Source organism: Sitophilus oryzae, unplaced genomic scaffold, assembly GCF_002938485.1.
Source record: "Sitophilus oryzae breed Bouriz unplaced genomic scaffold, Soryzae_2.0 scaffold_1184_pilon_pilon, whole genome shotgun sequence".
Lineage (NCBI taxonomy): Eukaryota > Metazoa > Arthropoda > Insecta > Coleoptera > Curculionidae > Sitophilus > Sitophilus oryzae.
In genome coordinates, this window is record NW_022145820.1 from 2674655 (window position 1) to 2702022 (window position 27368).

At 32.6% G+C, this 27368-nt stretch overlaps 2 protein-coding genes across 4 annotated transcripts; one reads left to right on the forward strand and one right to left on the reverse strand.

Moving 5' to 3' along the window:
* The first annotated feature begins 1503 nt into the window (after positions 1 to 1503).
* Positions 1504 to 4936, forward strand: LOC115891541 (amino acid transporter AVT1I). The gene is made up of 6 exons (XM_030912026.1): positions 1504 to 1648; positions 1707 to 1940; positions 1994 to 2126; positions 2183 to 2433; positions 2489 to 2695; positions 4419 to 4936. Exons 1-6 carry the CDS (start codon positions 1504 to 1506, stop codon positions 4934 to 4936), a joined length of 1488 nt encoding a protein of 495 aa, XP_030767886.1.
* Positions 4937 to 6634: 1698 nt separating this feature from the next.
* LOC115891542 (mitochondrial glutamate carrier 1-like) lies at positions 6635 to 26842 on the reverse strand. 3 transcript variants are annotated; one of them, XM_030912027.1, is made up of 11 exons: positions 26730 to 26842; positions 26344 to 26409; positions 23592 to 23849; positions 17225 to 17719; positions 17097 to 17138; positions 14053 to 14187; positions 13126 to 13275; positions 12931 to 13067; positions 11134 to 11331; positions 9682 to 9841; positions 6635 to 6811 (listed from the first exon to the last, which is right to left on the reverse strand). In XM_030912027.1, the coding sequence occupies exons 5-11, from the start codon at positions 17120 to 17122 to the stop codon at positions 6649 to 6651; spliced, it is 969 nt and encodes a 322-aa protein (XP_030767887.1). In that variant the 5' UTR covers positions 17123 to 17138; positions 17225 to 17719; positions 23592 to 23849; positions 26344 to 26409; positions 26730 to 26842; the 3' UTR covers positions 6635 to 6648. The 3 variants fall into 3 exon arrangements, with proteins under 3 accessions (XP_030767887.1, XP_030767888.1, XP_030767890.1); XM_030912028.1 differs by lacking the exon at positions 26730 to 26842 and adding an exon at positions 26537 to 26555; XM_030912030.1 differs by lacking the exons at positions 17225 to 17719; positions 23592 to 23849; positions 26344 to 26409; positions 26730 to 26842 and having other exon boundaries at positions 17032 to 17106.
* Positions 26843 to 27368: the final 526 nt, after the last annotated feature.

Here is a 27368-nt window from a genome sequence, read left to right on the forward strand (position 1 = left end):
CTAAAATTATTATGTCTGTTGTAAAAATAACCACTGCGCGGCCGCGACATACCTGTCCGAGATTTAGTATAGCTCTGCGCTGCTGCGCGTTGATAGCCGTTTACAGCGCAGCGGGTAAATAATAACGAAATAATGTACCGCAGTTCTGCTTTCAGTCGACAGAGTGGGTGGTTGCCGGAGGCAGTGTTGCTAGAACTACGGATTAATCTATAGATTTACGGATTTTCTATCATTAAACAATAATTAAATATAATATTATATGATTAAACTAAGAAAGGCGTCAGAGTTGGCTTGGAAATGAAGATCGCTGTTATTTCATACGTAAAATATTATGGCAAATGTCAATAGTCGTCATTTCCAAGCCAACTGAACGAGTTTTTTCAATTATACAGTTATTCAGTGCATATAAAAGCAATTTTATTTTTTATTGTTTATTTTGTGTTTAACACGAATAAATTTTCAATACATAAACGCGGATTTTACATCCAAAAATAGTTTCGTCAAACATATTACAGATAATTACACATTCATATGGCAACATTGTCACTTTCAGTTCCACACCGTCTTGGATATGCCTTCGCTAGCCGAATTAGAGAAAACGAGTATTTTATGTTTTGGCCTCAGAACGAGTAGAGGCTCCACCGTACAGCAATTCAGACGTAAGGGGAAATAAAATCAGCCTTGTTCACGAATTTTTCCATTAAGTTCCGTATCTTCCCAATTCTTTCAATCAACGGTAACAGAAAGGTTTCAATCAAGACGATAAAATGGTATTTATTCACGAGCGATGAAATCGCGAGTGATTTCGGGAGACGATAATGCAATTTTATCGTCGTGCATAAAATTATATTTTTTGCATAGCTATTTACGTTTTAAAAAATATACAGAAATTATTATTTCAAGGAATTTATTACGAGTAGAAAAAATATTGTGCTGGGTTGGCGTTGGTTTCTATGTAATTTGACAAATAAATAAAGCTGTCTCTTTAGTTGTCAGTTTTGAGTCAATATTTTTTAATTCTCTTTTTGTCGATTGTTGATTGAATTGGAGCCAGAAATGGCTCAAAACGAAATAAGTAAATCACCAACAGATATTTAGGCTGAGGCGACAAACGCCATATCCAAACTACTTCCATTTAAATCCCGAATAACTTATGAAAAGGAATAAACATTTTTCAAAAATGGGAGCAATTAAAAAACGTGCGAGGAGAAATAAAGTTTTTAACCTATCCTCGCGGTTAAAGTATCATTTAATCTACCCTTGCGGTTAAAGTACTATTTTATCTACTATTTTAGATAGATTTAAGGCAATTTTAACAGTTGCTATGGAAAAAAATATATTTTGTAACAAACGAGCCTTTAAACTACTTTTAACATACCCTTTGTAATGTTAAACTTGATCTGTTACTCAATATCTGAAACAAAATACCAAGAAACCATTCAACAGATTCAAATACTATGCGTCATTTACATATTATATTTTGTTTTATATTTATTCTACACAATGGAATTTAGTGAAAGAACACTTTTATTACAAAGCAATAATAATTCATCAAATAAATTGTCTGTATTTTTCGCTATAATATGTATTGTTGATATATTTGGAGTCTTTCCCATAGTCGCTTTACCTAAGGCAATTATTGACTGCGGTAAGTAAAGTCTATCTTGCATTATATCTAAATTTATATATAATCGAAAATATTTAAGGATATTATGGAATTGCAACAATTCTACTTATTTGTACTGTTCAAATTTACACAGCCTCCCTGTTAGGCCGTTCCTGGAATATAGCTCAAGAAATCAATCCAAACATAAAATTGAAAAGCCGATATCCTTATTCTGCTTTAGCAGAAATTACTTATGGAAAGTATCTATCTCGTTTTGTTAACTTTTTGGTTGACTTGACTGTTTTTAGTGGTGGAATTCCAAACCTAATTGTTGGTATGATTAACAAACTAAAATAATTCATAAATATTTATATTTAATACTTACAGCATCACAGAACTTGGAACTTTTGGGTTTGAGAATAAGCAATCAAAATACAGACATATCCTTCTGCTATTGGATAATAATTTTAGGAGTATTACTATGTCCTATGTTATGGTTGGGAAGTCCAAAAGATATGAAGTAATCATTTATTTTTTAATAAAAAGCAGTAGGTATTAAAAATATATTACTTGTAGGATCTTGTGCAGCATCTCAGTAGTTTTAGTAATTTTAGTATTTCTCTTAATATGCTGGTGTATACTGTTTGGAACTACACCAGAAAGTTCAACTGTCACAGACAATTCTACCGTTGAAATTTGGAAATATATTATGACTGCTTATGGAATAATTGCGTTTCAATTTGATGTCCATCCAGTAGTGTTAACAATACAAATGGATATGAAGAAAAAATCTAAATTACCTTTGGCAGTACTTTGTGGATTTTTTGGTATAATTCTTTAAGACTATTAAGAAAATTTGTTAAATTAAAACTTATTTTTTAGTTTCTCTGTTAATGTTTGCCGTTATAACTATTATAAGTGCATACAAATATGGAACTTTTATTCGTCCAAGCTTACTGGAAACATTGCCAACTTCAATTCCACTACATTTTGCAGCTGTTTTAGTAGCATTGCAGTTGTGTCTAACTTCAGTAGTTAGCAATAATGCTCTCTATCAGCATATGGAGAATTGTTTAAATATATCTAGAGGTATTGAAATAATGCATTTTTAGCTTATACTAATATACAACTATACACACACGGCCAAAATTATTGCCATATAATGATATTTTTATTTTATTTTAGACCTAATATGATTCTTTTTATATTTTTGGACATATTGGCTTACTACACGACTAACTAATATAAAATTAAAAATCTAAGTGCAACTAGGCTGTTATTATAATTTTATTTCATAATGAGTAGAAATCAACAAAAAGAAATTTCATTTTAAACAGAAAATATTGAAAACAATTTTAATTATTTCTCACAACTAATAGTCTGTATTGCCTCTTCGAGCCTCAATGTAAGCTGTGAGACGACGTGGCATGCTCTCAATTAAGTTGTCCAGAAGATGTTGAGGAATGGCTTCCCATGTTTCGCGCGCAGAAATTTTCAATTCATTTAAGGTCCGGGGGGGATCATTCCCTTTGGCAATATGGCGTTTTGGCATGTCCCAAGTATGCTCGATCACATTCATATCTGGAGATATCGGTGGCCACCACAGTTTTCTTATACCCTGTTCCTCACAAAATTCGCGAACCGCTAAAGTGCAATAGGGAGGAGCATTATCGTCCATGTAAACAAATTCATCCCTCACTGCCTCTCGAAATGGACGCACAATAGGCTCTAAAACGTCTCTAAGATATGAGGCACCTGTCATTGTGCCATTAATAAAAACAAAAGAAGTTCGAGCTCCGTGCCTTATACCTGCCCATACCATAATGCTTCCCCCTTGAAACGGGACACGGGGTTGAGCTGCATTCAAGCGTGCTCGTCTTCCAGATGCTTTCAGACCATAGTTATTATTCTTGTTTCATCACTAAACATGACGAAATTCCAATTAGGTCCATTTGCTCTCATATCCTCAGCCCATTGTATAGTCCCGTAATTTTGTGCTGTAAATTCAGCTTCCGAACACGTAGAGGCCTCCTTAAATGTAATCTTCTATCATGGAGTCTTCTTGCTCTGGTCTTTCTTGAAACATTTACTTCTTCAAGGCGAGCTAACTCATTTTTATTAGCAGTACTAGACAGCAAGGGATTGCGTCGTGCAATTAGGGATATTTGACGGTCTTGCACAGCAGTAGTAACTCTCTTTCTACCACTTCCAGGAGCATTATCGTCCTGGTAGCCCAATTGAGACAGTGCTATTATTCTGAATCTATTAAACTGTGAAATAATGTTCCTAGGTATTTTAAGGCCAAATCAATGGTCAAATTTCTTCTGAAACTGAAACCCAAGAGACCACAAATCGAAATGTGCAAGAATTTGTAATAATATTGGGTCTGCACGATAAACATTGTTTACCATATCCATTTTAACAAAAAAAATGTTTATTACAGATTATTAAAGTTATGTAAAAATCTTTAAATTCCTATCCGTATATTTTTAAACGATATATGCAATAATTTTGGTCATGTTGGCCATTAGTTAATATAGGAAAGTAATTTATTTATCTACAGGGTGGGTCAACAACAACAGGGTAAAGTTTATTCTCGCCAATTATGAAAAAAGTTAAACACAATAGTTTTACGAGATATTAAGGAATTTTAATATATTATTTTCTTATAATTAAACATAATTAAATAATGTTTACGTATATAAGGAGCTTAAAAATAATGTGTACTCTTTTTTATAATAATTTTAAATTCTTCTTTTATTATTAAATTTATTAATATAATATGTTTTAACGCATTTTTATATTGTTTTAGATTTTAACTGCAAAAGATGCATTTTACGAACTATTCTCACTATATTGGCGATAGTATTGGCCGAATCTGTTCCTAGATTTGATCTAGTTATGTCTCTCATAGGAGGTAGCCTCACTGCACCTCTAGTGTTTATATTACCACCCCTTTTTTACATGAAACTACAGTCCTTGCAAAAAAAGCACATTGAGCAACTGCAAGAAGAATCAATTACAAATATCCTAATGCCCAGGGCCGGGCCATCGAGTGAATTTTCCGAAGAGTACTCGGCAGATCTGTCAAAATATTACGAGACGAAATTTAAGGAAGAATTCAAAGCTTATGCCGGAAAATGCGACAAGTTTTTTGAATGTGTTTTTAACAGAAAGCTTGAAATTGTAATATGCTGTATTATAATAATAGCATCCGTGTGTGCCACTTGCGTAACCTCATATTTAAACATACGAAGTTCTGCTTTGTCGTACGTTAATTTCAGTAAACCTTGTATTTATAATATATCTCGAACATTGTTATATTTATAAGTTTAATTTTTTAATAAAAGTAAAACATTATTAAGTAAAATTTAGTTTTTAATAAAATAAACTTCTTGAGTAATAATATTACTTTATTTTACATGTTTTTTTTTATTTATTGCAATCTATCCGATCTAATAGGATTATTCCCACTAAGAAACATTGTCAATTGAATACAAATACCTTCTTTTTCTTCTTGTAATAGGACGAGGTCCCGCCAATTCTATCAACATGCAACTGCCTTTTTGTGACGCTGATGCCCAGCTGTCATACCAGTGTTTCAGGGCCTACCAACTACATCTTTACCAACGATAGTAGGAAATGTGCGGCCGCCTTTAAGGTCTACGTTTGATAAACACACGTGCCGAATTTGAACCACAAGCCGATTTTGAGTAATTTAAAAAAAATTGAAACGATTTTTAAATTACAACTGAATCGGTAACAATCAAATACCAGTCAAAAACCGACATACCTTAAGTTCTCAACATCATTTTCAAACGTATCTTAATTTTAATAAAATTTTTAATATTCAGTACTAGTAATAATTTATTGTTATACACATAAAGAAAAAGTGAGCATGATAAAATGATACTACGCAGGAAATAGCTTAGTCTGCGTCGTGTTTCGGTTTGTTTCTCCCGAATATTAAATTACTTTTGACAATAACAAAATCATAGTTTGCAAACCTAAGGTATGTCAGATTTTGACTGGTGTTTTTTACCTGTTGGATTTTAATTTAAAAATAGATGCGATCTTTTTTAAATTACTCAAAATCATAAACCTTTAAAAAATGTATTTACGACTTTGCTGTAAAATCAATAGGGGAGCCAATATTTGAACAGTTCAAAATTTGCATGGGATTTCTTATGTTTCCACCCGGTATACAAAGAAGCCAAAGCAAGAGTAATGATATACAAAACAACCCCAGAGTTCCCAACTGGCAAAGGAGTGCGACAGGAAGACGCGATATCCCCAAAGCTGTTTAGAGCAACTGGATTGGACCAACAAAGGATTAAAAATAGATCAGGATCTATACTACCAGAAATCAACAGAAGAATTAAGTTGGCATGGAGTACTTATGGAAGACACTCAATCATATTCAAATCTAGAATACCACTTTCTCTAAAGAAGAGAACATTCGACCAATGTGTACTACCTGTCATCACCTATGCATGCGAAACCTGGACACTTAAAACGGACATCACAACGAAACTGCAAGTCGCACAACGCTCAATGGAACAAAATATGCTGGGAATAACCAAGAGAGACCGTAAAAGAATAGAGTGTAATAAATGTCAAATCCCTCAAGTGCCAATGGACAGGACACCTGGCAAGAAGGACGGACAATAGATGGACCACAAACGTTACATTGGCACCCACGAGAAATTAAGAGGCATAGAAGAAGACAGAACCTGAGATGGGACCATGATATTAGTAAACAGGCAGGGATATCTTGGGCCCACATAGCCAACAATAGACAACAATGGGCCCAACTACAAAGAGAGTATCTAATTATGTGAGGGAGACTACACCATAATTCGAAATGGTTGAATAAGCTGGAAATGATGATGATGATGATGATGATTTATTAAATCTTGTTCCGTCGCCATAAGCAAAAACATGAAAAGAAAAAAAACACACCATAATTTAAATGTTAAACATAAATATTTTGAGCACACTTAACATTTTCGAAAAAAAAACTACAAAATAATTTAATATCTTTATTTTTTTATGTGTTTTACATCCTTTTCGATGCCGAGTAATTTTTCTGCAACACCCAAGTAGTATACCCCTTGGACAATGGCATAAAGTGGTGCTATAACGGTCATTCTACATATGCCTCCTTTAAAGAATGCCGTTGGTCCCTCTGTTTGCAGGATATCTCTAGACAAATAAGAATACTTAAATAATATCAACAACATAATAAGAATACTTAAATAATACCAATAATATAATGGTATCGTTTCCAGTAATTAATAGAAAAATTCGTGGGTATTGGGGAAAAGGCTCAAAATAAACAATTATTATAGTCCAGTAAATAAGGACACGAAAAGTCTCGGCGAAATACGTCAATCTTAACTTTTTAGGCGGATTGTGTACTTTTTGAAATTGTACCACCGTGATCGATCCGCTTAAATATTAGAATTAAAAAACATAAAGATTATTTATGAAAGGGAGGTTTTGACAAATCTAAGATTTGTCAGCATTCATGGGACGCAGGGTACAGAATAAATTTTAATGACGCCAAAATTATAATGAAAGAAGCGATAGCCTCTAAAAGGAAAATAAAAGAGGTTTTTTTAATACAATCTAATAAAAATAAATGTATTGCTCATGCATCTGTAGATGTTAGTAATGTATGGCAATCGCTTCTTTGATTTGGTGTATTTTATTACTCCTTTTCCCCAGAAGATGGTAGGTCTGAGGGTTGTATAAGGTTATACCGCCTATACTCGGACGTCAGAGCCTCGTTTGTGTAAACAGGGTGCACCACGTGAAGGTGAGGTTGACTTTTGGGTAAGCTAGGCTATATGTATCGCTTCAATACCCCTTGCACCCCTTAACTTGATATAATGTCATTTCAACAGAACGTGAAAGGTTCTTGCAGACGTATATGTTTTAAAAAAGTAAAGTGTTCTCGAATAGTTGAATTTAAATATTTTAAATAGTTTTTTTCTTTATTCTTTGTATTTTTTTTGCTTCCGACGACGGAAAGAGGTAAACTTTCCGAAACGTTAAGCATTTTTTTTTCTTTGTTAGGCAAATTTGTATAACTGTAAACCAACTTCTGACAAGTAGTTTCCGTTTGGGTTTAACGCAGAAGTGTTTACAAAAAATAACTGTATTATTTTGTAGATTTTCTTGCAGTGGCGAAATACCCATATAAGGATTTTTTGGAGAGATAAATCCGCCACATAGGTATAGACATTTTCTTCATTTACTGGACTATTATACATCTTTGTGCGACTTTATTGTCGCTTTTACAGGCACTAAATATAAAACTAACTGTTTTTTTTTATTTTTTAATTAAATGTTTAGTGTCTGGAGAAGCAGCAATAAAGTCGAGAAACGTCGCACAAAATATAATTGTTTCTTTTGAGCCTTCCTAATACCCACGAATTTTTCTAAATATCAATAACTTTGTGGCAAGGTAATTACTAAAAATATCAAGGTATTAATCAAAAATTCATAAAATAAATATTTAATAATAAAAATATACACTTAGATGCAAAAAAAACGCAAGATATTTTCCGTCAAATTTAGTGTTAATTTTTTTTATTTTTAGTCCCATTTTCATAAATTTTATAGCAAACTGTATGCAGGTTGTTAACTGGACAGTTACTTATAGGGGAACAGAATGGCAACATTGCCTATTGAGAACGCATGCACTTATAGGGTTTTCTGCCGACTCGTCCCGTCGCCGCGCCGTCGCGTCGGCGTCGTCTATCGACGAGCGGGCCGAGGTTGCCATATTTCAACCATAAAGCTCTTGCCGCAAGTAATAAACAAATTAACAACCTGTATAAATCTATCAACTTTAATTCGTAAACTCAGCTTTTTTATAAACTCTAGTATTTGGCTTATTCTATAAGGTTAATTGAGGTTGTATTTTACGCTAACTTTAAAACACCCTGTGCAATAATTTCGTTGGAAAATTTTCCTAAAACATTATTTTTCGGTCAGAATATCTCTGAAAGATTGCTGAAAGTCTCCTGAATATTTTGTTTTTCGACTCATGTCAACACATGCTTTGGTTAGTTTTTAAGAGAAAAATGAACTTGCCACAAACATTTTGCAACATTTTCAATTATCGTTACTTTTTGATGTTATTCTTCATAATGACGAGGTGGTTTTTGGTGATTATTTTTATGTACAATTGAATATGGCTCTTAGTGTTGAAGATTGTGCAAAAGTCATTCATCTTGTTGAAGATGGTCGAAGTTGTGAATATTCGTAAAAAAACAAGTCTTCGATTAACCCTGTATAATAAGTCAAATATTTAAATTTATAATAAACTAAGTTTAGGAATTAAAGTTGATATATTAATATGCAGTTTGGTAAAAGTTGGTAAAAAATTCAAGGAAATAGGGCTAAAAATAAAAAATATAACATTTTAAACTAGACCAAAAATCCAAAAATTCCTCCGTTGTGTTTTTTTTGCATCTAAAAACGTCCAAAAACAATTTATGAATTTAATCACCCTGTATTTGAAAAACAAGGGATAAACGATATACCGGGTGTGTCTCAAAAGTGGCTCACCCCTGTAACTTTTTTTATTCTTCCAGATAAAGATTTGGTATGTTAGTATATGACATAAATAAGGATTAATTGACATATTCAATTGTTTGTGGTCACTTCCTGTTTCACCGGAAATGGCTACAACTTTTGATTTTTAAATGGCACCCTCGGAATTTTTTTACTTTATTCGATAGAAAATGACATTCTGAGTAGAATATGACATATCATATGTCAACTTTTGACATTCTCGTTTAATAAAAAATAGTATTTTAAAATTCAATCTAGAGTGCCACGGCTATGTTAAAAACACTAATTCTTAATCAAGGAGCCTTGGAAAAATAGATTTGATCATCTAATGTTTTTAGTGTCTTGTCTTGGCCAGTTAGACAATGCTCAAATCGTTTTTTAATCATATCTCAAGAGGGGGGATCCCTGCTTATTCAGATTATCTCCCCCTCTTATTCATTATATCTGTGTACCATCAGTATTAAAAATATAATATATGTACGACTTACAAAAATGCAGATTTGATGCTTGTATAACTTTTATCTCCTGCGGCTGATTTTGTAACCGTCTGTATCCTAGTTTTCATGACGTCAAAAGGAGTAACTACTAAAGCGCTAAACGATCCCGACATGAGGCCACAAATGAACGACCAATAAAATACAGCGTCACCTGAAAGAAAATACAAGAAATGTTTACACCAGCGTTGTTGCAAGTTTAGTGGAGTGAAATCAAATACGTTTAAATTACCTATACGGAGGGTACCGCTTAAATTCCTGTCCCGATGTTAAAGGATGGCTATAGAATTTCAATGCATTTCCTACATAAGTCTATCCTTGTGCGGTAGGAGGTTTGACTAAACAAGGATGAACCTATGTCTTGAAACCATTCGACTCGATTTTCTGTCCTCCTTCAATACTGGGACATAAATTCTCTCATTGCTCTTATGGGGAGGCCGCGGTATAGGTAATTTAAACGTATTTGAGTGAAATCATAGTAGAAGGAAAACAGTAGTTGCACTCTCCCAAATATTTTCTGCCAGTATTTACCATCTGTCGAATATCGGCAGATTGCAGAGCGTTTCAGTTGAGTTCCGTCCGTCGACCTGCGAGGTTCGAGCGTTGCGTCCCAGCACAGAAACGGATTGACAAAAAATAAGTGCCAAACTGCGGCTGCTATTGGTTGTAGTAATAATTCAAAAAATTGTGCTTTGAGTTTTTTGTGATCATGTTTGTGGATCATGATCAAGCTATGGAGCCACAGGTGCTCTTGCAAAATGCTTATAGCCAGGCATTACTTTCCGCCGACATGAACGACGTCACAATATCTATTAACGGCATTTTAGTAGGCTACCGTTTAACGGCTGTTTAAGTACACCGATTAAAATATCTAGAAACATTTTTATCTGAGCGGTAAGCAACCTTGATATTATTTTGAAGATATATGAACAACGGAATAATATACTGGGTGTTCCATTTAAAATAAAGGAGTAACTTCCTTTTAAAGGTGACGAATATTTCATATTAATTTGGTCTCACCGTTGTATAACTTTTCTGGCCAAATTTAATTTGGTTTAACATACAATACTTATTGCAATTAAATATCAGACTATAGAGGGTAAATTAAAATATAAGCAGCTATTATTGAAATTTAAAATTTTCTCTTCATTTTCGCAAAATCTGAAATATGTCAAAATCCTTACAATTTCGGCATATGCTTCTTTAATAAAACACACGTGTATTTTTTTTCCTATAATCCGAAAATCATTTAATATATTGGGTGTTCCATTACAAAAAACACAACTTTGATGTGTAACTTTTTTGGGGACGCCCTGTATAACTCCATATATTTTTGTAAAATGCTTTCAATTAACCTACATATGCTCTCAAACTTCATTTCGATATAAACTACCGTGCTCCTTGGAGCCTCCGCGTCGTATGAGGGGCGCCACCCTGTATACCTACCTGATCCGTCTAATTTTCTTGGTCCAAACTTATCCAAATATGCAAAAAGAGGAAAGTAAACTACGCAAAAGGGGACATCTCTTGCCATTGTTGCAAATAGTCCTTTGTATAATCCAAGAAACCCCCTGTCCTGAACAAGATCTTTGGCTACGGCTCTGGCTGAAATTTTGGGTAGTATTGATTTACCCGTTACAGGATCTAAAATAAATAGTGAAAATCATTAATAAGTACAAGATAAAAGAAAATAATTATGAGGGATATCCCATATAACACAACACAATCCTATATATTATATTTTGAGGATATCCACCAAGGATATAGTAAATATCTTAGAGATATCCTTGTATAGGTTAGTATATATTAGAAAAATTTTGAGATATGGACGTAGTTTAGAAAAATATAATAATATACCGGGTGTTCCATTTAAAATAACAAAGATGCTACCGCTTTTAGTATGAAGCGGCAAAACTGTAAAGCTGAAAGTAATTTAGACAGATGGAGCAGGTACCTTTATGCAAAAATCCAAATTTTCCAAAAAATCCTATTACCGGTTCTCCATAAACGTCTAACGTGCCATGGCCGTGAATCACCCTGTATAGTAATGATTTGCCAAAAAATCTTACTTCGAGTATGTTTATAAAAAAAACTACCGTGTACCCGCGACTTCGTTCGCGTCGAATTAATCATTTGTATTGGTGATGATAAAGCAAAGCAAGAATTTCCATTAACATACAAACTGGATAAAATTTCCTCATATTTATGTCAGCATGAGAAAAAACAATATGGCGATATTATTAGATAACTTGGTAACATTTGAGGGGTAGTTTCATCTCGTTAGAATTTGACTTTCGAAAAATCCGTTTGCCAAAAATAAGCTTTTACGTCAAGCAGTATAAGCAGAATCGGGGTTAATCAATTACAAAACTTTTTGGAACACCATGTATGATTTTTTAAAAAATTTCAAAATATGTAAAAAAAGTAAATAAATTATGCGTGTCCAAGCGTTTTCCCGAAAAACTAACCGTTTTTTAAATAACAAATATTGTAATATTTGAGGGGCGTTTTCACCCTCTCGGAATTTGAGATTCGAGAAACCCCTCCTTAGTCAATCCGTTTGCCAAAAATCAGCTTCAAATGTCAAGCAGTTTAAGCAGAATCGTGATTACTCAATGGTCATATTTTATGAAACACCCCATATTAAAAAATCTTAAAATATGTAAAACAACAAAATAAAATATACGTGTTTCCGAGTTTTTCCAAACCGGTTTTTAAATAAAAAATATTCTAATATTTGAGGGGTGGTTTCACCCCCTTAGAATTCGAGTTTCAAAAAATCCCTTCTTATCGTAATCTATCCTCTACACCCTAAAGTCAATCCGTTTTCCAAAAATCAGCTTTTTACGTCAAGCGCATTAAAGCAGGATCGTGATTAATCAATGACCAGATTTTTCGAAACACCCTGTATACATTTTAAAAAAATCTTAAAATATGTAAAAAAAAAACAAAATGAAATATACGTGTTTAAGCGTTTTTTTGAAAATTTGACCGTTTTTTAAATAAAAAATATTGTAATATTTGAGGGGTGGTTTCACCCCCTTGGAACTGGAATTTCGAAAAATCCCTTCTTATCGAATCTCTACACCCTAGAATCAACCTGTATACCAAAATTGAGCTTCTTACGTTTACGCAGGATCATGATTAATCAGTGAGTCACTTAAGGATTTTATATATTAGTATAGATATCTTTTAAATATACGGGATTTATAAATATTTGTGGCTAGATTGTTAGATATTTACCAATCTTGGCGTCCATTGCTGCCACTCGCCCTGCGTCTTGTAACTGAATCTTGAGTAATTCCATAGGTGTGGTTACAATAAGTTGTACGACTCCAGTAAGAGCTCCCGCTAAAGCTTGACGACTTGGCGAAATTTTGCTGAAATATTTATGCAAATAAAACATTTATATCGCCAAATGTGACAAAAAATATATACTTATTTTTGTCTTTTAAGTGATATCTAAAGAAGTCATTTGCGGACAGTTTAATAGCCTTCTCTGGAGTAACCAAACAAATGAGTATAGCTGATCCGCGGTACATTCCTCTGAGACCTTCTGCACGGTAAATTTTCCTAAATGCATCGAATCTAAAAAATTAAACATAACTATTCAGTACTTAGTTCCAACTTAGTATGACAATGTTATTATTATTTGGTCAATTACGTCTTTATTTCCCTAAAATAAGTGCAGGCACACTCTTGGTGGGAGCAGTGCGGTGCATGACATGTGGTTTTTGCAAGTCAGGCTAAATTGTTCAGCGTTTCCAGCGCTATTCAGCTGGGATTCAGTGGGAATTTGGCGTACTGAAAAAGCTGTATACTAATCAATTCGAATCTGGCTAATAGCTGAACAGGTAGATAATAATCTCATGGAGCTGGTGGAGCTTAGAATTTGACTTCTTACATATCATTAAGGAAATGTTTAGGCAAAATAGGTCGCAAACTTGACGGTAAAAGGCAATACCTTGAACAAAACAAGTTTGCCTTAACGGATCTTCCAAACATATCGCCCTCGTATATGTATAACCACTAATAACAAGAGGTTGGTTTTGGGGAATAAATTGTATAACTAAGATATAATAGATCTTTGCGGTCCCATTAGATGTCATCATGATATTCATTCTATTAAGTCAAATACAAAAATACACATGATGAATATGAAATTAATGGTCAATTTTTGTATAGATTAATGTGTGCTCATTTTCTAAGTATGCTAATATTATTATTAATATTAATGTACTATCATCATATTATGTATTTAGAGATCTAGTGGAAAAAACTGGTGGTGGTATTATGATGTGCAACCAAAGTTATTATATGTTTTTGACTATGAATACTAACTATATGAATATAACATTTTCTTACATACTATTATACATCTTCTTTCCATCCGGTCCAGGACTCTGTTTTTGAAGCCTTGTTTTAACCAAATCCAAGGGAAAGGTACATGATACTCCAATCATGCCAGCTATACCTCCATTGAGAACTTTTGGTAATAAACTTAAAAGAAAATATTTGATATAGTCAAATCAAGTCTTTAATTATAGCGAATAAGTTGTTAAGTCGAAAGTTTTTAATAAATATTTATCAAAGAAGAAATTTTAGTAAAGCGAGCTGAACCCTATAGTCTAAGAGCTAGCAACGTTTTCGAGACAGTATTTTAAGACGTCTGGCTCTTTGATATATCTTTTACTATGCTCTCTGGAACAGCATGCGACCCGTCTGGCTGCCGATACCCGTTGCGTTCACTATTGCGCATCGAAAGATGATCCTATATGTTTTATTAATTTAGTCCTATAAATTCTAGTATTGAATATAAAGCGAACATGTCTCCATAGAGCAGTGCGTAGAGTTTCCGACCACGAACCGATGATTCAGAGTTCGAATCCGGGTCAGGTCAAAGAGTTTTTTATTTTATTTTCGTTTATATTCTGATAGTAAAGTATTAAATAATTCTATAATAATTAATATTTTATTTGTTTTTTGATATTTGAACACAATTTATTTATACTAATTTCAAGTCCGGCTCTGTTTTTTTTTAATATTTAATCTATTCATCGTTACAGTATTGATAAGCTGTCAAACTTAACAATGTGGACTAAAACATTGTATACGGAAAATCAAATGCAATAAAGTAATATAAAATAATTAATATAAATATAATATAATATAAAAAATCACATCATTTTCCCGGAAGATGGATTGGAAATGGTGGAGCACTCTAATGACCAGCGAGGTTCCTGGGTCTATCGCCAAGGGGTCACATTACTTGACGTCATTTGTAAAAGTGAGATCAATTCATCTCAACATTTACGATAAAGAGTAGGTACAAAATGCATTCGGAACTATAAGAAGAAAGTTCAAAGAGCTATAAATAAAATTGAACGAAAAATAAGTTTGTGCAATAGGGAGGGTGATAACCCTTTCGAGCACGTAGAACATTAGAAACTAGTTTGTAGAAGTTGATTAATTTATAATAACTACGTTTAATATTATGCATATTATTAGATCGCACACTGAGATTTCAAATTCACAATAAAAAAAGTTAAAAATAATATCTTTATATTTCTGACCTTGATATTATTTATTTCAATCTTCCAATTGGCTCGATATTCCTTATTCAATGTTAATTAGCGCTGATCAATATTGTTGCAATGAATATAATCAGACTAAATAATTTTAGAAACCAGAGTCGGACTTGAAATTATCTTAAATACAATGTAATAGGTAATTAAATAGTTTTGTTGCTGTTAAGGTACCCAAAACAAAAAAAGTATAAAGTGTAGCATATCATTGTATTCAGGAGACCGAGTTCTTTCAAAACTTAAAATAAAAAATGCAGGTCCGTATTTAAACAAATTAAGTTGGCCTCTGTATCTCACAAATTATCAGCTAATTTAAAAATCTAAAAATACTATCAGATATCCCTAATAAAGTGGCTATGAGAATGTGTAATTAGTTTTTTGATTTTTTAAAAACTAACGACAGGACAAAATAAAATAAATTTTCAAAAAAATCAGTTTTTTCCAAAAAACTCAGCAATCCTTGAAATGTTTAAAACTTTTTTGATGGCATCTTGGTGAATATCCCAATACGCAACTTTGCCCCCAATTTAACCATGTTTGTATCTATTACGGTTACCGAGATACCAATGCTCGTACCTCGTATTTGTAGCACCCTGTATAATCATTATTAGGTACTTAATTTTTTTACAGTCTAATTTATTTTTTTTTAATTTGTAGTACAAAGTTCAATGTTTTGCAAACTGGTAATTTTATTGGAACATTTTCAAAACCATCGTGAATCGAAATCCGTTATAGACATCTATGAATTACTCTAATATCTTTGATTCTATGGTAGTTTCTAAATTTTTTCATCATTAATTCATATTTATTACACTATATTGCGTTATATATATATTTTGTTTTCACTTTTTAAATATATAACATGTTCCAATTGTTATATGTATTTTATTTTTGTTGTTCTTTATTAATAAATATACAGCAATAAATTATCATCTACGCCAAAAATAATTAGCTTCATCCATTATACAAAAAAAACTTATAAAAATGACGACGACAAATTGGAGACAAAACATTTTCGACATGTGTTTAAAACCACAAATATCCTTAGAATTCATTGCGAATTTCGTTATTATATGAACTACGTAAATAAAAGACGCTCTTATTTTGCGATATTCGCATTTCGCAATTCGTTTGTATATGAACATATCTTTAGTGTGAAGAAAAAGGGATGCAAATTTTTCCCTTTAGTAATCTAAGTAATTGTCTTCTCTGAATTTAACTCATTTTATTGCAGCATTATTGTTTTGGTATTATTTTTACATTTTATGTGTTAATGTAATGAAAATGAAAGAAAAACATCTATTTAGTTTTTTATTTCCATCGCTTTTATAATTTCCAATCCGTACTAATATCTTTTCAATTGAACAGAATCACAATAGACATGTGAAATAGGCCTATTGGGGAAACCCTTATTCTAAAACTACACTTTCACAACCTTATAGGTGGCGTGGAAACGTGTGCATATTATGACGATTACAACTCTTTGTTACAACTCGTTATATCTCAGAAACAGTGGCTCTAAGGAACAACAGTATTGATACATTTTTTATAGAGAATTTTATGGTCTATAATTTCGGTCTGAAGCGATTTTATGATAAAGCTTACCGTTCTGCTGAAAATAGCGAAAAAAACAATTTTTTTCCAGATTTTTCACGTTTGACCTCAAATAATGTTTTTTCCAGGCACCGGAATGATTCGGAATTTTAAAATGTCATTTTTAATTATGTTTTAAACAATTTCAGCTTGTAAATTTATGTACCTTCGAATTTCTAGATTGACCGGACTATATCTACATAAATCTTATTAAAAAAGGAAGCATCTTACTTAAATCTGGATTGATTTTCAGCCATTATCTCCCGAATTTATCTAAAAACATATTTGGAAAATTGTTAACAATACAGATATACAAAACTTGACTTTAAATCAAACATAAACAATGATATAGTACTTACCTAACCTAACTATACAATTTTGCGCTTACATTAGTACAGTTCAGCCGGTGATATTCACTATTATAAGTTCCAAGGTTCACATAAAAAAATAAAATTTTGCATTTCCGTGACACTGACATTGATCGTATTAAAATAGAAAGTGTCGACTTTGCACGGTGTTACCTCTGTATATACCGGATAATTAAGAATATTATCATTGTCAATATACTGCACTCAGTCATAACTATCACACTCATAATATAAAACGCGTATTTTTTACATATAAAAAACGTTTATTTAACTGATAAAACTCAGAATCACATAGTGTCAATAAATTACTTTCGAGATAGACTTAATAATTAGAATAACAAGAATACAGTGTGCATATGTTTTACTTTAAGTTAATTCTGGCATATTGGGAACGGTCCAGACGATTCTTGACCTAGGAGTTCGGGCAAGGTTAAATTTCTCGATGGCGTCCAGAACGTAAACACTCAGTGTTATGTATCCTAATATCTAAAATTAAAAAAGAATAATTATTCATTGCTTGGTTATCAGTTTTTATATACAGGGTTATGTAAAGTGATCTGAAAGAAAGCCAAAAATGTAATAATATACAGGGTGTTCCATTTAAAAAAATATCATCCTGGTCCACTCACACTTTTTTGAGCCACCCTATAGAAGTTAAAATATTTTCCTGAAATATATCCTGGTACATACTTTAGGTTTGCACTTAAACAAAATTCTCAAGTTTTTTATTGACCCTGTATGTATAACTCCTTTTAGTAGATTATAGTTATTATTATTATTAGAGCGATAATGATCATGATCATTACAGGATGTCCAATATTCTACGCCAAACGTTCTAAAATATAAAATATTTTTTCTTTGTATACCGGGTGTTGCATCGTCGAGCGGGACATAGGAAATCCCAAGTAACTTTTAATGGGGTCAACTATTGACTTCCCTAATTATTTTAGAGAATAATTCTATTTAGGTTTATTGAAGAGCACTAAAACCCACATTCAAAAGAATAACTTTAGATATTTTTGATTAGCCCGTTTACGAGTTATTGCCGATTTCTTTTTAAATATTTCACCTTTCTTATGGCCCTGTATTTACTTATTAGCACCAGTCAAAGTGTGTCAAGGTAAAAGATAACTGTCAAATGAAGTTGTCATTTAATAGTACCTAAATTAATAAGTTATTGAATATTGTAATAATACTATAATTAACCTAGTAATTGATTACTTTATTTTACTTTAATTCATATTAATTTGTAGGGGAAAGTGGGGTAAGTTGACGAAGCGGGTAAAATGACGAATGTCGATAAAATCATTATAACGTAATATATTTCCATTCGCATAGGAAGCGCCATCTCGTTAGTGTACCCTGAAGTAACTCAAATAGTTTGGAAAGGCTTGGACGGCGTGCTTTTCTGTTAGAACTGATTTGTGGCCATAAAAAGGAGAAATATTTAAAAAGAAATCGGCGATAACTCGTAAACGAGCTAATCAAAAATATCTAAAGTTATTCTTTTGAAATGTGGGTTTTTGTGCTCTTCAATAAACCTAAATAGAATTATTCTCTAAAATATTTAGGGAAGCCAATAATTGACCCCCCATTAAAATTTACATGGGATTTCCTATGTCCCGTCCGACGATGCAACACCCGGTATATAAATATATAATAATATATTTTTTTTAATGTATATTATTTTTTAACCGTTAAAAATTTTGAAATACTCTAAATACAAAAAAATTTCATTTTTTAATATTCTCCGTCATTAAATAATAATACGAGGCATGTTTTTTAAGTAAGTACCGTTTTGCGATTCCGCCGCTGCAGCGCTACGGTCGGCGTTCTGCGCATGCGCACTGGTTACCTACATTTCTTGTCTATGCACAGACGCCAGTACAGTCTGATTCTTCATTGTATACGTTGTTTATTGAGTGTTTAAGATGCCTCCGACAATCGTGAGCCCCGCCGATTATGAAGTACGGGCTGTCATACGATTTCTTAGTGCTAAAGGCGTATAACCGATCGATATTCATCGTGAGATCTGTGAAGTTTACGGACAAAACATTATGAGTGATGGAATGGTAAGGAAATGGGTGAGAGCATTTAAAGATGGCCGCACAAATGTGCATGATGAAGAACGGAGTGGGCGTCCTTCGGTCGTTAATGAAGATTTGAAAGTGCGAAAGTGGACGAAAGTGAAAGAAAACAGACGCTTTACAATTTCATCATTGTGCGACTACTTTCCTCAATGTTCTCGTAGTGTTTTTGTATCGCATTGTGACCGAGAACTTGAATTACCGGAAATTGTGTTCACGTTGGGTTCCGAAAATGTTGACGGATTTGCACAAAACCCAACGTTTAGGGTGGCAGTGCATTGACTTTCCTTTGAGCAGTACCACAATGAAGGTGAAGATTTTTAGACAAAATTGTTACTGGTGACGAAACATGGGTGGCCTACGTCACACAAGAATCGAAACAACAGTCCATGGAATGGCGACATTCATCATCACCCAAAACAGGGGAAGTTTAAGCAAACAATTTCTGCCCGAAAATCATGTGCACAGTTTTTGGGGACAGAAAAGGTATTGCTAGTGAAGTTTCTGCCTCGTAATGAGACAATCAATGCAGCATCTTATTGTGAGACATTGAACAATCTGCGCCGATGCAATCCAAAACAAAGACGTGGCAAGTTGACTAAGGATATTGTTTTGCTGCATGACAATGCCCGTCCACATGTGGCTAATCGGACCAAAGATCTCATCAAATCTTTTAAATGGGAAACTCTAGATCATCCTCTCCATACAGCTCTGATCTGCCGCCCAGTGACTACCATTTATTCCTGCACTTGAAGAAACACCTGGGCGGTCAGCGTCTTCAAGACGATAACAGCTGATCTGCCGCCCAGTGACTACCATTTCATTCCTGCACTTGAAGAAACACTCATGGGTCAGCGTCTTCAGACGATAACGAAGTCAAAACAGTTGTGATACAGTGGTTAACCAGTCAGGCGGCAGAATTTTATGAGGAGGGTATTGAAAACTGGTGCCACATTATGACAAGTGCCTCAATATTCACGGAAATTATGTAGAAAAGTAGATTAAGGTACAGGCTTTCATGTAAAAATAAAATTATTGCGATATCTTTGCATGTTTTTTTTTAATTCCAAAACGGTACTTACTTAAAAAACATGCCTCGTATATTTTAGAAAGTTTGGCGTAGAATTTTGAACATCCTGTATGATTTATGATTTCCATATTTATAGCAAAGTAAGTACAGACCATCTAAAGTAAATACCTAATATAGTTTGATTTCAGGACAGTTGGTTAGGTTAAGTAGACTAATATTAAAGCAAACACCCAGTATACTTTTGATTTCAGCACATTTCTTGTATGTTTGATATTTTTTTTTAACAAAGGCTGAAAAATTTATATTTTTTATTTATTAATATCTCTGAAACGATCAAAAAACTTATTTACTCATATATTTATTACCTATCAGGATTATGTAAAATGATATAAAAAGGAAACCAAAAATGCAATAAATTTGAGCTAGCTATAAATTTGTGCTGTGTTCCATTAAAACTGAAACGATCAAAACCCCATTTACTCATATATTTATTACCTATCAGGATTATGCAAAATGATATAAAAGGAAACCAAAAATGCAATAAATTTGAGCTAGCTTATAAATTTGTGCTGTGTTCCATTTGAAAAATCATCCCGATCCACTCTCGCACAGAAGTTAAAATATTTTCCTGAAATGCATCCTAGTACATACACTTTGGGCACAGAATATCTAGCTACGCAACAGAAAAATACTCGGAAATGAAAGAGCTAAACTTGCACAAAATAGAATACTAGATGGCGCGACAATATCATAATCAGAATATAATTAGAAATTTTGAACTTTCGGTTTTGGATCGACGGCTCGTCGACAGCCTTATAGCTCGGCTAAATATGCACAGTTGCCAGATTCAAAAAGACTTGAATTGGCATCCCATTCTTTTTATTGTGTATAATGCAGTACGTGTTTCTTTCTATTCTTCTTTTCTTGTCAGATACACTTATATTAATTATTCCTTTGGCTATTAAAATAGTTTTAAGTATATTATTACAAAACATATACATTTTTAATATACACTATACCTTATAATGTTAACTAAGAAAATACCTTTAATTACCTTTAAAATTAATAATATACAGGGCGATTGATAGTGATATTTATTAATGCTGGAACGTTAGTAATGAAATATAAGTTTAATAATAATGGAAATAATTTATTAAAATGCAGTACAAAAATGTTAACTGACTAAAAAATACTATAATAAAATGCTGGAACGTTAGCAATGAAATATAAGTTTAATAATAATGGAAATAATTTATTAAAAATGCAATTTACAAAAAATGTTAACTGACTAAAAAAATACTATAATAACAAATTTCTTCTGTTTGCCACGTTATTTATATAGACCTAGGTAGATTTTAAAAGTGACACAGGTACAATTATTAATATATTAGTTCGGCATAAAAGTTGCTGTCACGACATCGAACAATAAATTAAAATTCGTAAAATAAATTAAAATTATTATTAATTAAACAAATCTTTATAAAGAAACGCAAGTATACCAAAATTTGGGCCCAATCGAACTCTAGGAAATGATATCATAATAGTGTACTATATTATGGTACCACTCGATATATACTTTAAGGTACCATAATATTGCAATGTCACCGAAGATCCGTAGTATACCAAATTTAAGAACAATCGAACAGCCATGAAATGGTATCGTAATATGGTACTATATTAAGGTACCACTTTATATACATCATAGTTCAATCATATTACAATGTAACCGAAGATACGTAGTATACCAAGTTTGAGCCCAATCGAACGCCAGGAAATGGTATCGTAATATGGTACTATATTAAGGTACCACTTTATATATCATAGTACCATCATATTACAATGTCACCGAAAATACAGTAGCATCTCATCATAGTACCATCATATTACAATGTCACCGAAAATACGTAGCATCTCAAGTTTAAGCCCAATCGAACGCCATGTACGTAATATAGTACTATATTATGGTACCAGTTGGTATGTTTCATGGTACCATAATGCATGTCATCAAAAATACGCAAGTATATATCAAATATGAGCTCAATCGAACGCCACGAAATGGTATTGAAATATGGTACTATATTAAGGTACCACTTTATATGCATCATAGTACCATCATATTACAATGTAACCGAAGATACGTAGTATAACAAGTTTAAGTCCAATCGAACGCCAGGAAATGGTATCGTAATATGGTACCTCTTTTATGCTCCATGGTACCATAATATTACAATATCACCGAAGATACGTAGTATCCCAAATTTAAGCCCAATCGAACGCCATGTACATAATATGGTACTATATTATGGTACCAGATGATATGCATCATAGTACCATCATATTACAATGTCACCGAAAATACGTAGTATACCAAGTTTAAGCCCTATTGCCGCCATGTACCTAATATTGCTATGTCATCAAATATAGTACTATAGAAGGTACCACTTTATATGCTCCATGGTACCATGATATTACAATGTCACTGAAGATATAGTATACCAAGTTTAAGCCCAATCGAACGCCATGTATCGTAATATAGTACTATATTATGGTATCACTTGATATGCTTCTAAAAAAAACGTGACATTTCCCATATAAATTTACATATAAAATGACAGTGATATTCATTTCATAGCTATCGCTAACGCCGTTTTTTCCCGATTATACAATATGAACCTGGTATGAACACAATCGAACGTCAGGAAGTGGTATCATAATAGTAGAACAATACTTACCATATTTATAGCAATGTAATTACAATGACCACCTAATTCAATTATACCTAATAAACGTCAGGATTTCAGATTGTTGGTTAGCTTAAGTAAGATTTATATTCCAACTAACATGGCATACTTTTGAAAAACAGCACATTTCTTGTATTTTAATATGTTTTAATGATGGCTGCAAATTAGATATATTTTTTATCAGGGGAGTATCTCGAAATGAATCAAAATGGCAACACTGCATAAATTCTTTTAAATTTTGTTTATGTAGAAAACTGTTTTAAAAGGAAATTTAAATTGCCCTCTATTATGTAGCTAGCTACCACATCAAAATGTCTGATTTGGGAAACAGACTTTTAAAGCCTGTCTCCTTTTACACAGATTTTATACATGTAACGAGGCTTCTGAAATGCGTAGCTAGATATTCTGTACTTTAGGTTTGCATTATTCTAGGAGCTGCAGATGCCCGACGCACACCTTGTATTAATACACGAATTTAAGAATATAATTTATTGTCTTACCCCAGTAATAATAGATCCTTTAGTTAGTTGAATAATAACTAGCGTCGAACTGATCGAGTACAACAGAACCAAATTTACGGCACAAAAGAACTGAATCCAGAACCATGGAACGTCAGATTTGGCGGGAACTCCAGTTATATTGACACCCAGTAACACTATAACTGACAGTACTGCGAATATGGCAATTCCACAAAGAAAGTTGGCTCTGAACGATGCATCGATAACGGTGGATGACACTATTAATATAATATTGAGCAACTAAAAAATAAATAAAAGTAAAAATTAGGTATGAAAGAACACAAAATATCGCCGACCTGAATATAAGATCTCAATTAAATTTTAAAAAGCATTAGTAAAACTTTTTTATTTCATATATTAATAGTTTTCATAAAAATAGGTGTTTTACATTTTCATTAAAGTTTGATTTTTTAATAATATATTTTCGTACTTTTATGCTTGCTTGTAAAGTGCTTTATTTTTAGGCTTAGGCGTTAAAATGACTTTTTTATGTTGTCAATCATTACGCAAAAATCAATACTTTTGTGACGTTTCAAAAATAACAAAAAACAATGAAATTAAACTGCTGAATTTATCGACGATTTTTTTAAGTAACTAAGTTTATTAAAACTAATATATTATTTTGCAATATTACGATATTTCTTAATGGAGCATTAAAATCCGGACGCTTATGAAAAATCCGCCCGGACACAATCCGGATTAATCCGGACGTCTGGTAACCCTATTTATGTGGGACTCGCTAAACGTACAACATCGCCACAAAAAGTGTCATTTTTACTCCTAATAAAACAATATACTATTTTGATTTATTTTCGGGAAAACAACGGACAATTAATGGCCATTTCCACTCGTATCCCATCAATATGTCCCATAACTGACACTGAAGTCGAATATTTTATACCCCATGTTAATTTGATACTTTTAATTCGGCCGGACAGTGGTACTACATTTTCAAATCCAGGATAATTTGGTACAATAATGATTTCCCACGCGCACCGAAAATGAATAGATATTTAATAATTATTGTCGTTGATATTGCATTAAACGCGCTTACCGATACCATTCGGAGATAATCCGCATTAATTAACGACGTATTATAAACGTTGTAATGTCCATAGCGTTGCCTATATTAAATAACCCAAAGAAAAAACTTGAAAATTTACTTTTTCTAACATGCTTCTATATTTGCGTTTTTTTTTAATAAAATTTAAGTTTTCCAAGTATTGTGTGTAGTATTAGAATTACTTAGATTTCTTCAACCTATACATACTTATAATTGGGTTTTCTGAATTTCTATTTCATGTTTTTCGTCTCGATTTGTGTCTTTCTCCAGGAAGTTTTTTATGTAGAAATTTATGAAGAAATTCACAGCGACCAAACCGGTTAAAGTCATTTGCAGATGTATTTTGTTGTGCTTTAAAAAATTGTACCAAAGTGGTACATTTTTAGTTTATAATGTGGCGCTAAAAGTTGGGTGCGGCTAGAAAACAGTCGCTATAGGCCCGTAGACGAACGAAGTATTTAGCCCGGGCGACTCATTTATGTTTGCCGCAACGGGGCCGGACCGTAGCGGATCCGAGGAAAAATGTACACCGACATTTCTCGGACGGGGCACGGACGCGTTCCGGCGAAGTTCGGCCCGTGCTCGGCTTAGCATGAATGCATAAGTATAAATAACATTTGACAATGTTTGGCCGTGCCTTCACCGTCGCACGGCCCCGGCCCGTCACAGTGTACCATGAATCAGCCTTTAATCCGGACGTCTGGTAACCCTATTTATGTGGGACTCGCTAAACGTACAACCTCACCACAAAAAGTGTCATTTTTACTCCTAATAAAACAATATACTATTTGATTTATTTTCGGAAAACAACGGACAATTAATGGCCATTTCCACTCGTATCCTGCAATATGTCCTATAACTGACACTGAAGTCGAATATTTTTATACCCTATGTTAATTTAATTCCTAACAAAAACAGAAAATAAAAATAATGTGAATTATATCTGTTTTGTCAAATAAACATAGCAATAATAACAAATATCCATAAAAAATGCAAAATATCACATGTCAAATTAGAAAAACAAACTTATTTTCATGCCTTGGGAAGTTGGCCTGTCAACACTTAGAAGAAATTGCAGCCTCCCAGCTGTGCTCCAAGTCAAATATAGAAAGATATTGAAATGTATAGAAAATGCTTGAATCAAAGTGTAAACAAAAATATAAAGAACAAATGATAACAACTGTTTAATCGACTTGATCATTTCAGAACATTTGGCCAAACAGTTATTCGTACCCCAAGATTAACAAAAAGACTCCTAATTCAAGAAGTAAGAAGTTAGTAGGGTCAGGCAGTTTTGAAATAATACAATCCTGCTTATATCAGTTAATTCCGAAACTTTTGTGTTTCTGAAGCAGTTAACAAGAAAACATAGTCTAATTAGTATCAGTAGAATTGCAAATTAAACATCTCTTAAAAATTTAACTTAAAAAAAACACAGGTTGTCAATATTTTGAAATACAATAGACCTGTATATTAATGCACCATTGTACTTTTTGCTAGGTGAATGAATCAATTGTGCAAATTGATAGGTATGTTTCTTTTGATTTTGGTTTGCCCTGTATGAGCAATTAACGTTGTAGGAAAACGCAAAATGGAAAAAAAATTACACTAAAAGCCAACGTATTTTTAAAAAGAAATCATCTGAATTATTAGCACTTTTTTAATACTTACCCCTTCAGCTATTTGAAGTATTCCTGGGGTTGACCAAATATAGTTGACACCAGTGTGATAAGTATTCTAAAAATACACAAACATATTTGATTACTTTTAACATATTGATATTTTTTTACAATAATATCAATATGTTAAAAGTAATGAAATAATTCACGGTTTAGTTAGAGTCAAAAGAAAAATTTGTAATAACAGTAATGTTTACAGTACTCGAGAAAGAATAATATTAGAAATATAACACATTTTACGTCGTATAACCAGTTATCCTACTGATAATATAATTAATGTAATAAATAAACAATGGCGTGTTTGACATTGAATGTGGATATTTTTATATGGAAATAAACTGTATTTTACATTGTACAGAACTTAAATGCGAGACTTACGCTCATTTTGTTAACCAACTTTGCACAACAATACTTGGCCGAACGCTAAAATTCGCTGCCATACCGCAGTTAAAACCATATTGACGAGTTTCATTCAATTTAATCTTATCTTCGGTTAAGATAGTGCTTATACAAAATATTAACTAGATATTTAGTAGGAGTGAGCGATAACACATTTTTTAATAAGAGCGATTAGCCATATCCGAAACGAACATTTAATTTTTCTTACTAATTAGTAGATTTTCATTTAGGTAATAAATGCCTTGTTTTATATGGTTTAGGATCAAGAAATGTGGTTTAAGAGTCCATTTTATTAGTCCGAAAAAGTAGCAAAATAATTGTTCGGCATTTAACGTTTTATGTAAAACTGGCTAGGTATTTTTACACGAATGAAGAAGGAAATTAAATATAAAGGACTAGCGTGTACCCGCGCTATTTTATGTGTTTTTATTGTAAACATTGGAAATAAATAAAGAAATATCTATCTATCTATCTAAAGCAAAGCAAGAATTTGCATTAACATACAAACTGGATAAAATTTTCTCACATTTATGTCAGCATGAGGAAAAACAATATGGCGATATTATTATATAACTTGGTAATATTTGAGGGGTAGTTTCATCTCGTTGGAATTTGACT

Excerpts from the sequence above, each read along its gene's own strand:
- LOC115891541 (XM_030912026.1), top strand. The coding sequence starts at position 1,504 with ATGGAATTTAGTGAAAGAACACTTTTATTACAAAGCAATAATAATTCA. Across the intron at positions 2,127-2,182 it reads GGAAGTCCAAAAGATATGAA|GATCTTGTGCAGCATCTCAG; the intron begins GTAATCATTTAT and ends TATTACTTGTAG. Across the intron at positions 2,696-4,418 it reads TTGTTTAAATATATCTAGAG|ATTTTAACTGCAAAAGATGC; the intron begins GTATTGAAATAA and ends ATATTGTTTTAG.
- LOC115891542 (XM_030912027.1), bottom strand. The coding sequence starts at position 17,122 with ATGGCTGAAAATCAATCCAGATTTAA. Across the intron at positions 14,188-17,096 it reads GAAAATCAATCCAGATTTAA|TTTATTACCAAAAGTTCTCA; the intron begins GTAAGATGCTTC and ends TTTTCTTTTAAG. Across the intron at positions 13,276-14,052 it reads AAGAAGATGTATAATAGTAT|ATTCGATGCATTTAGGAAAA; the intron begins GTAAGAAAATGT and ends TTAATTTTTTAG.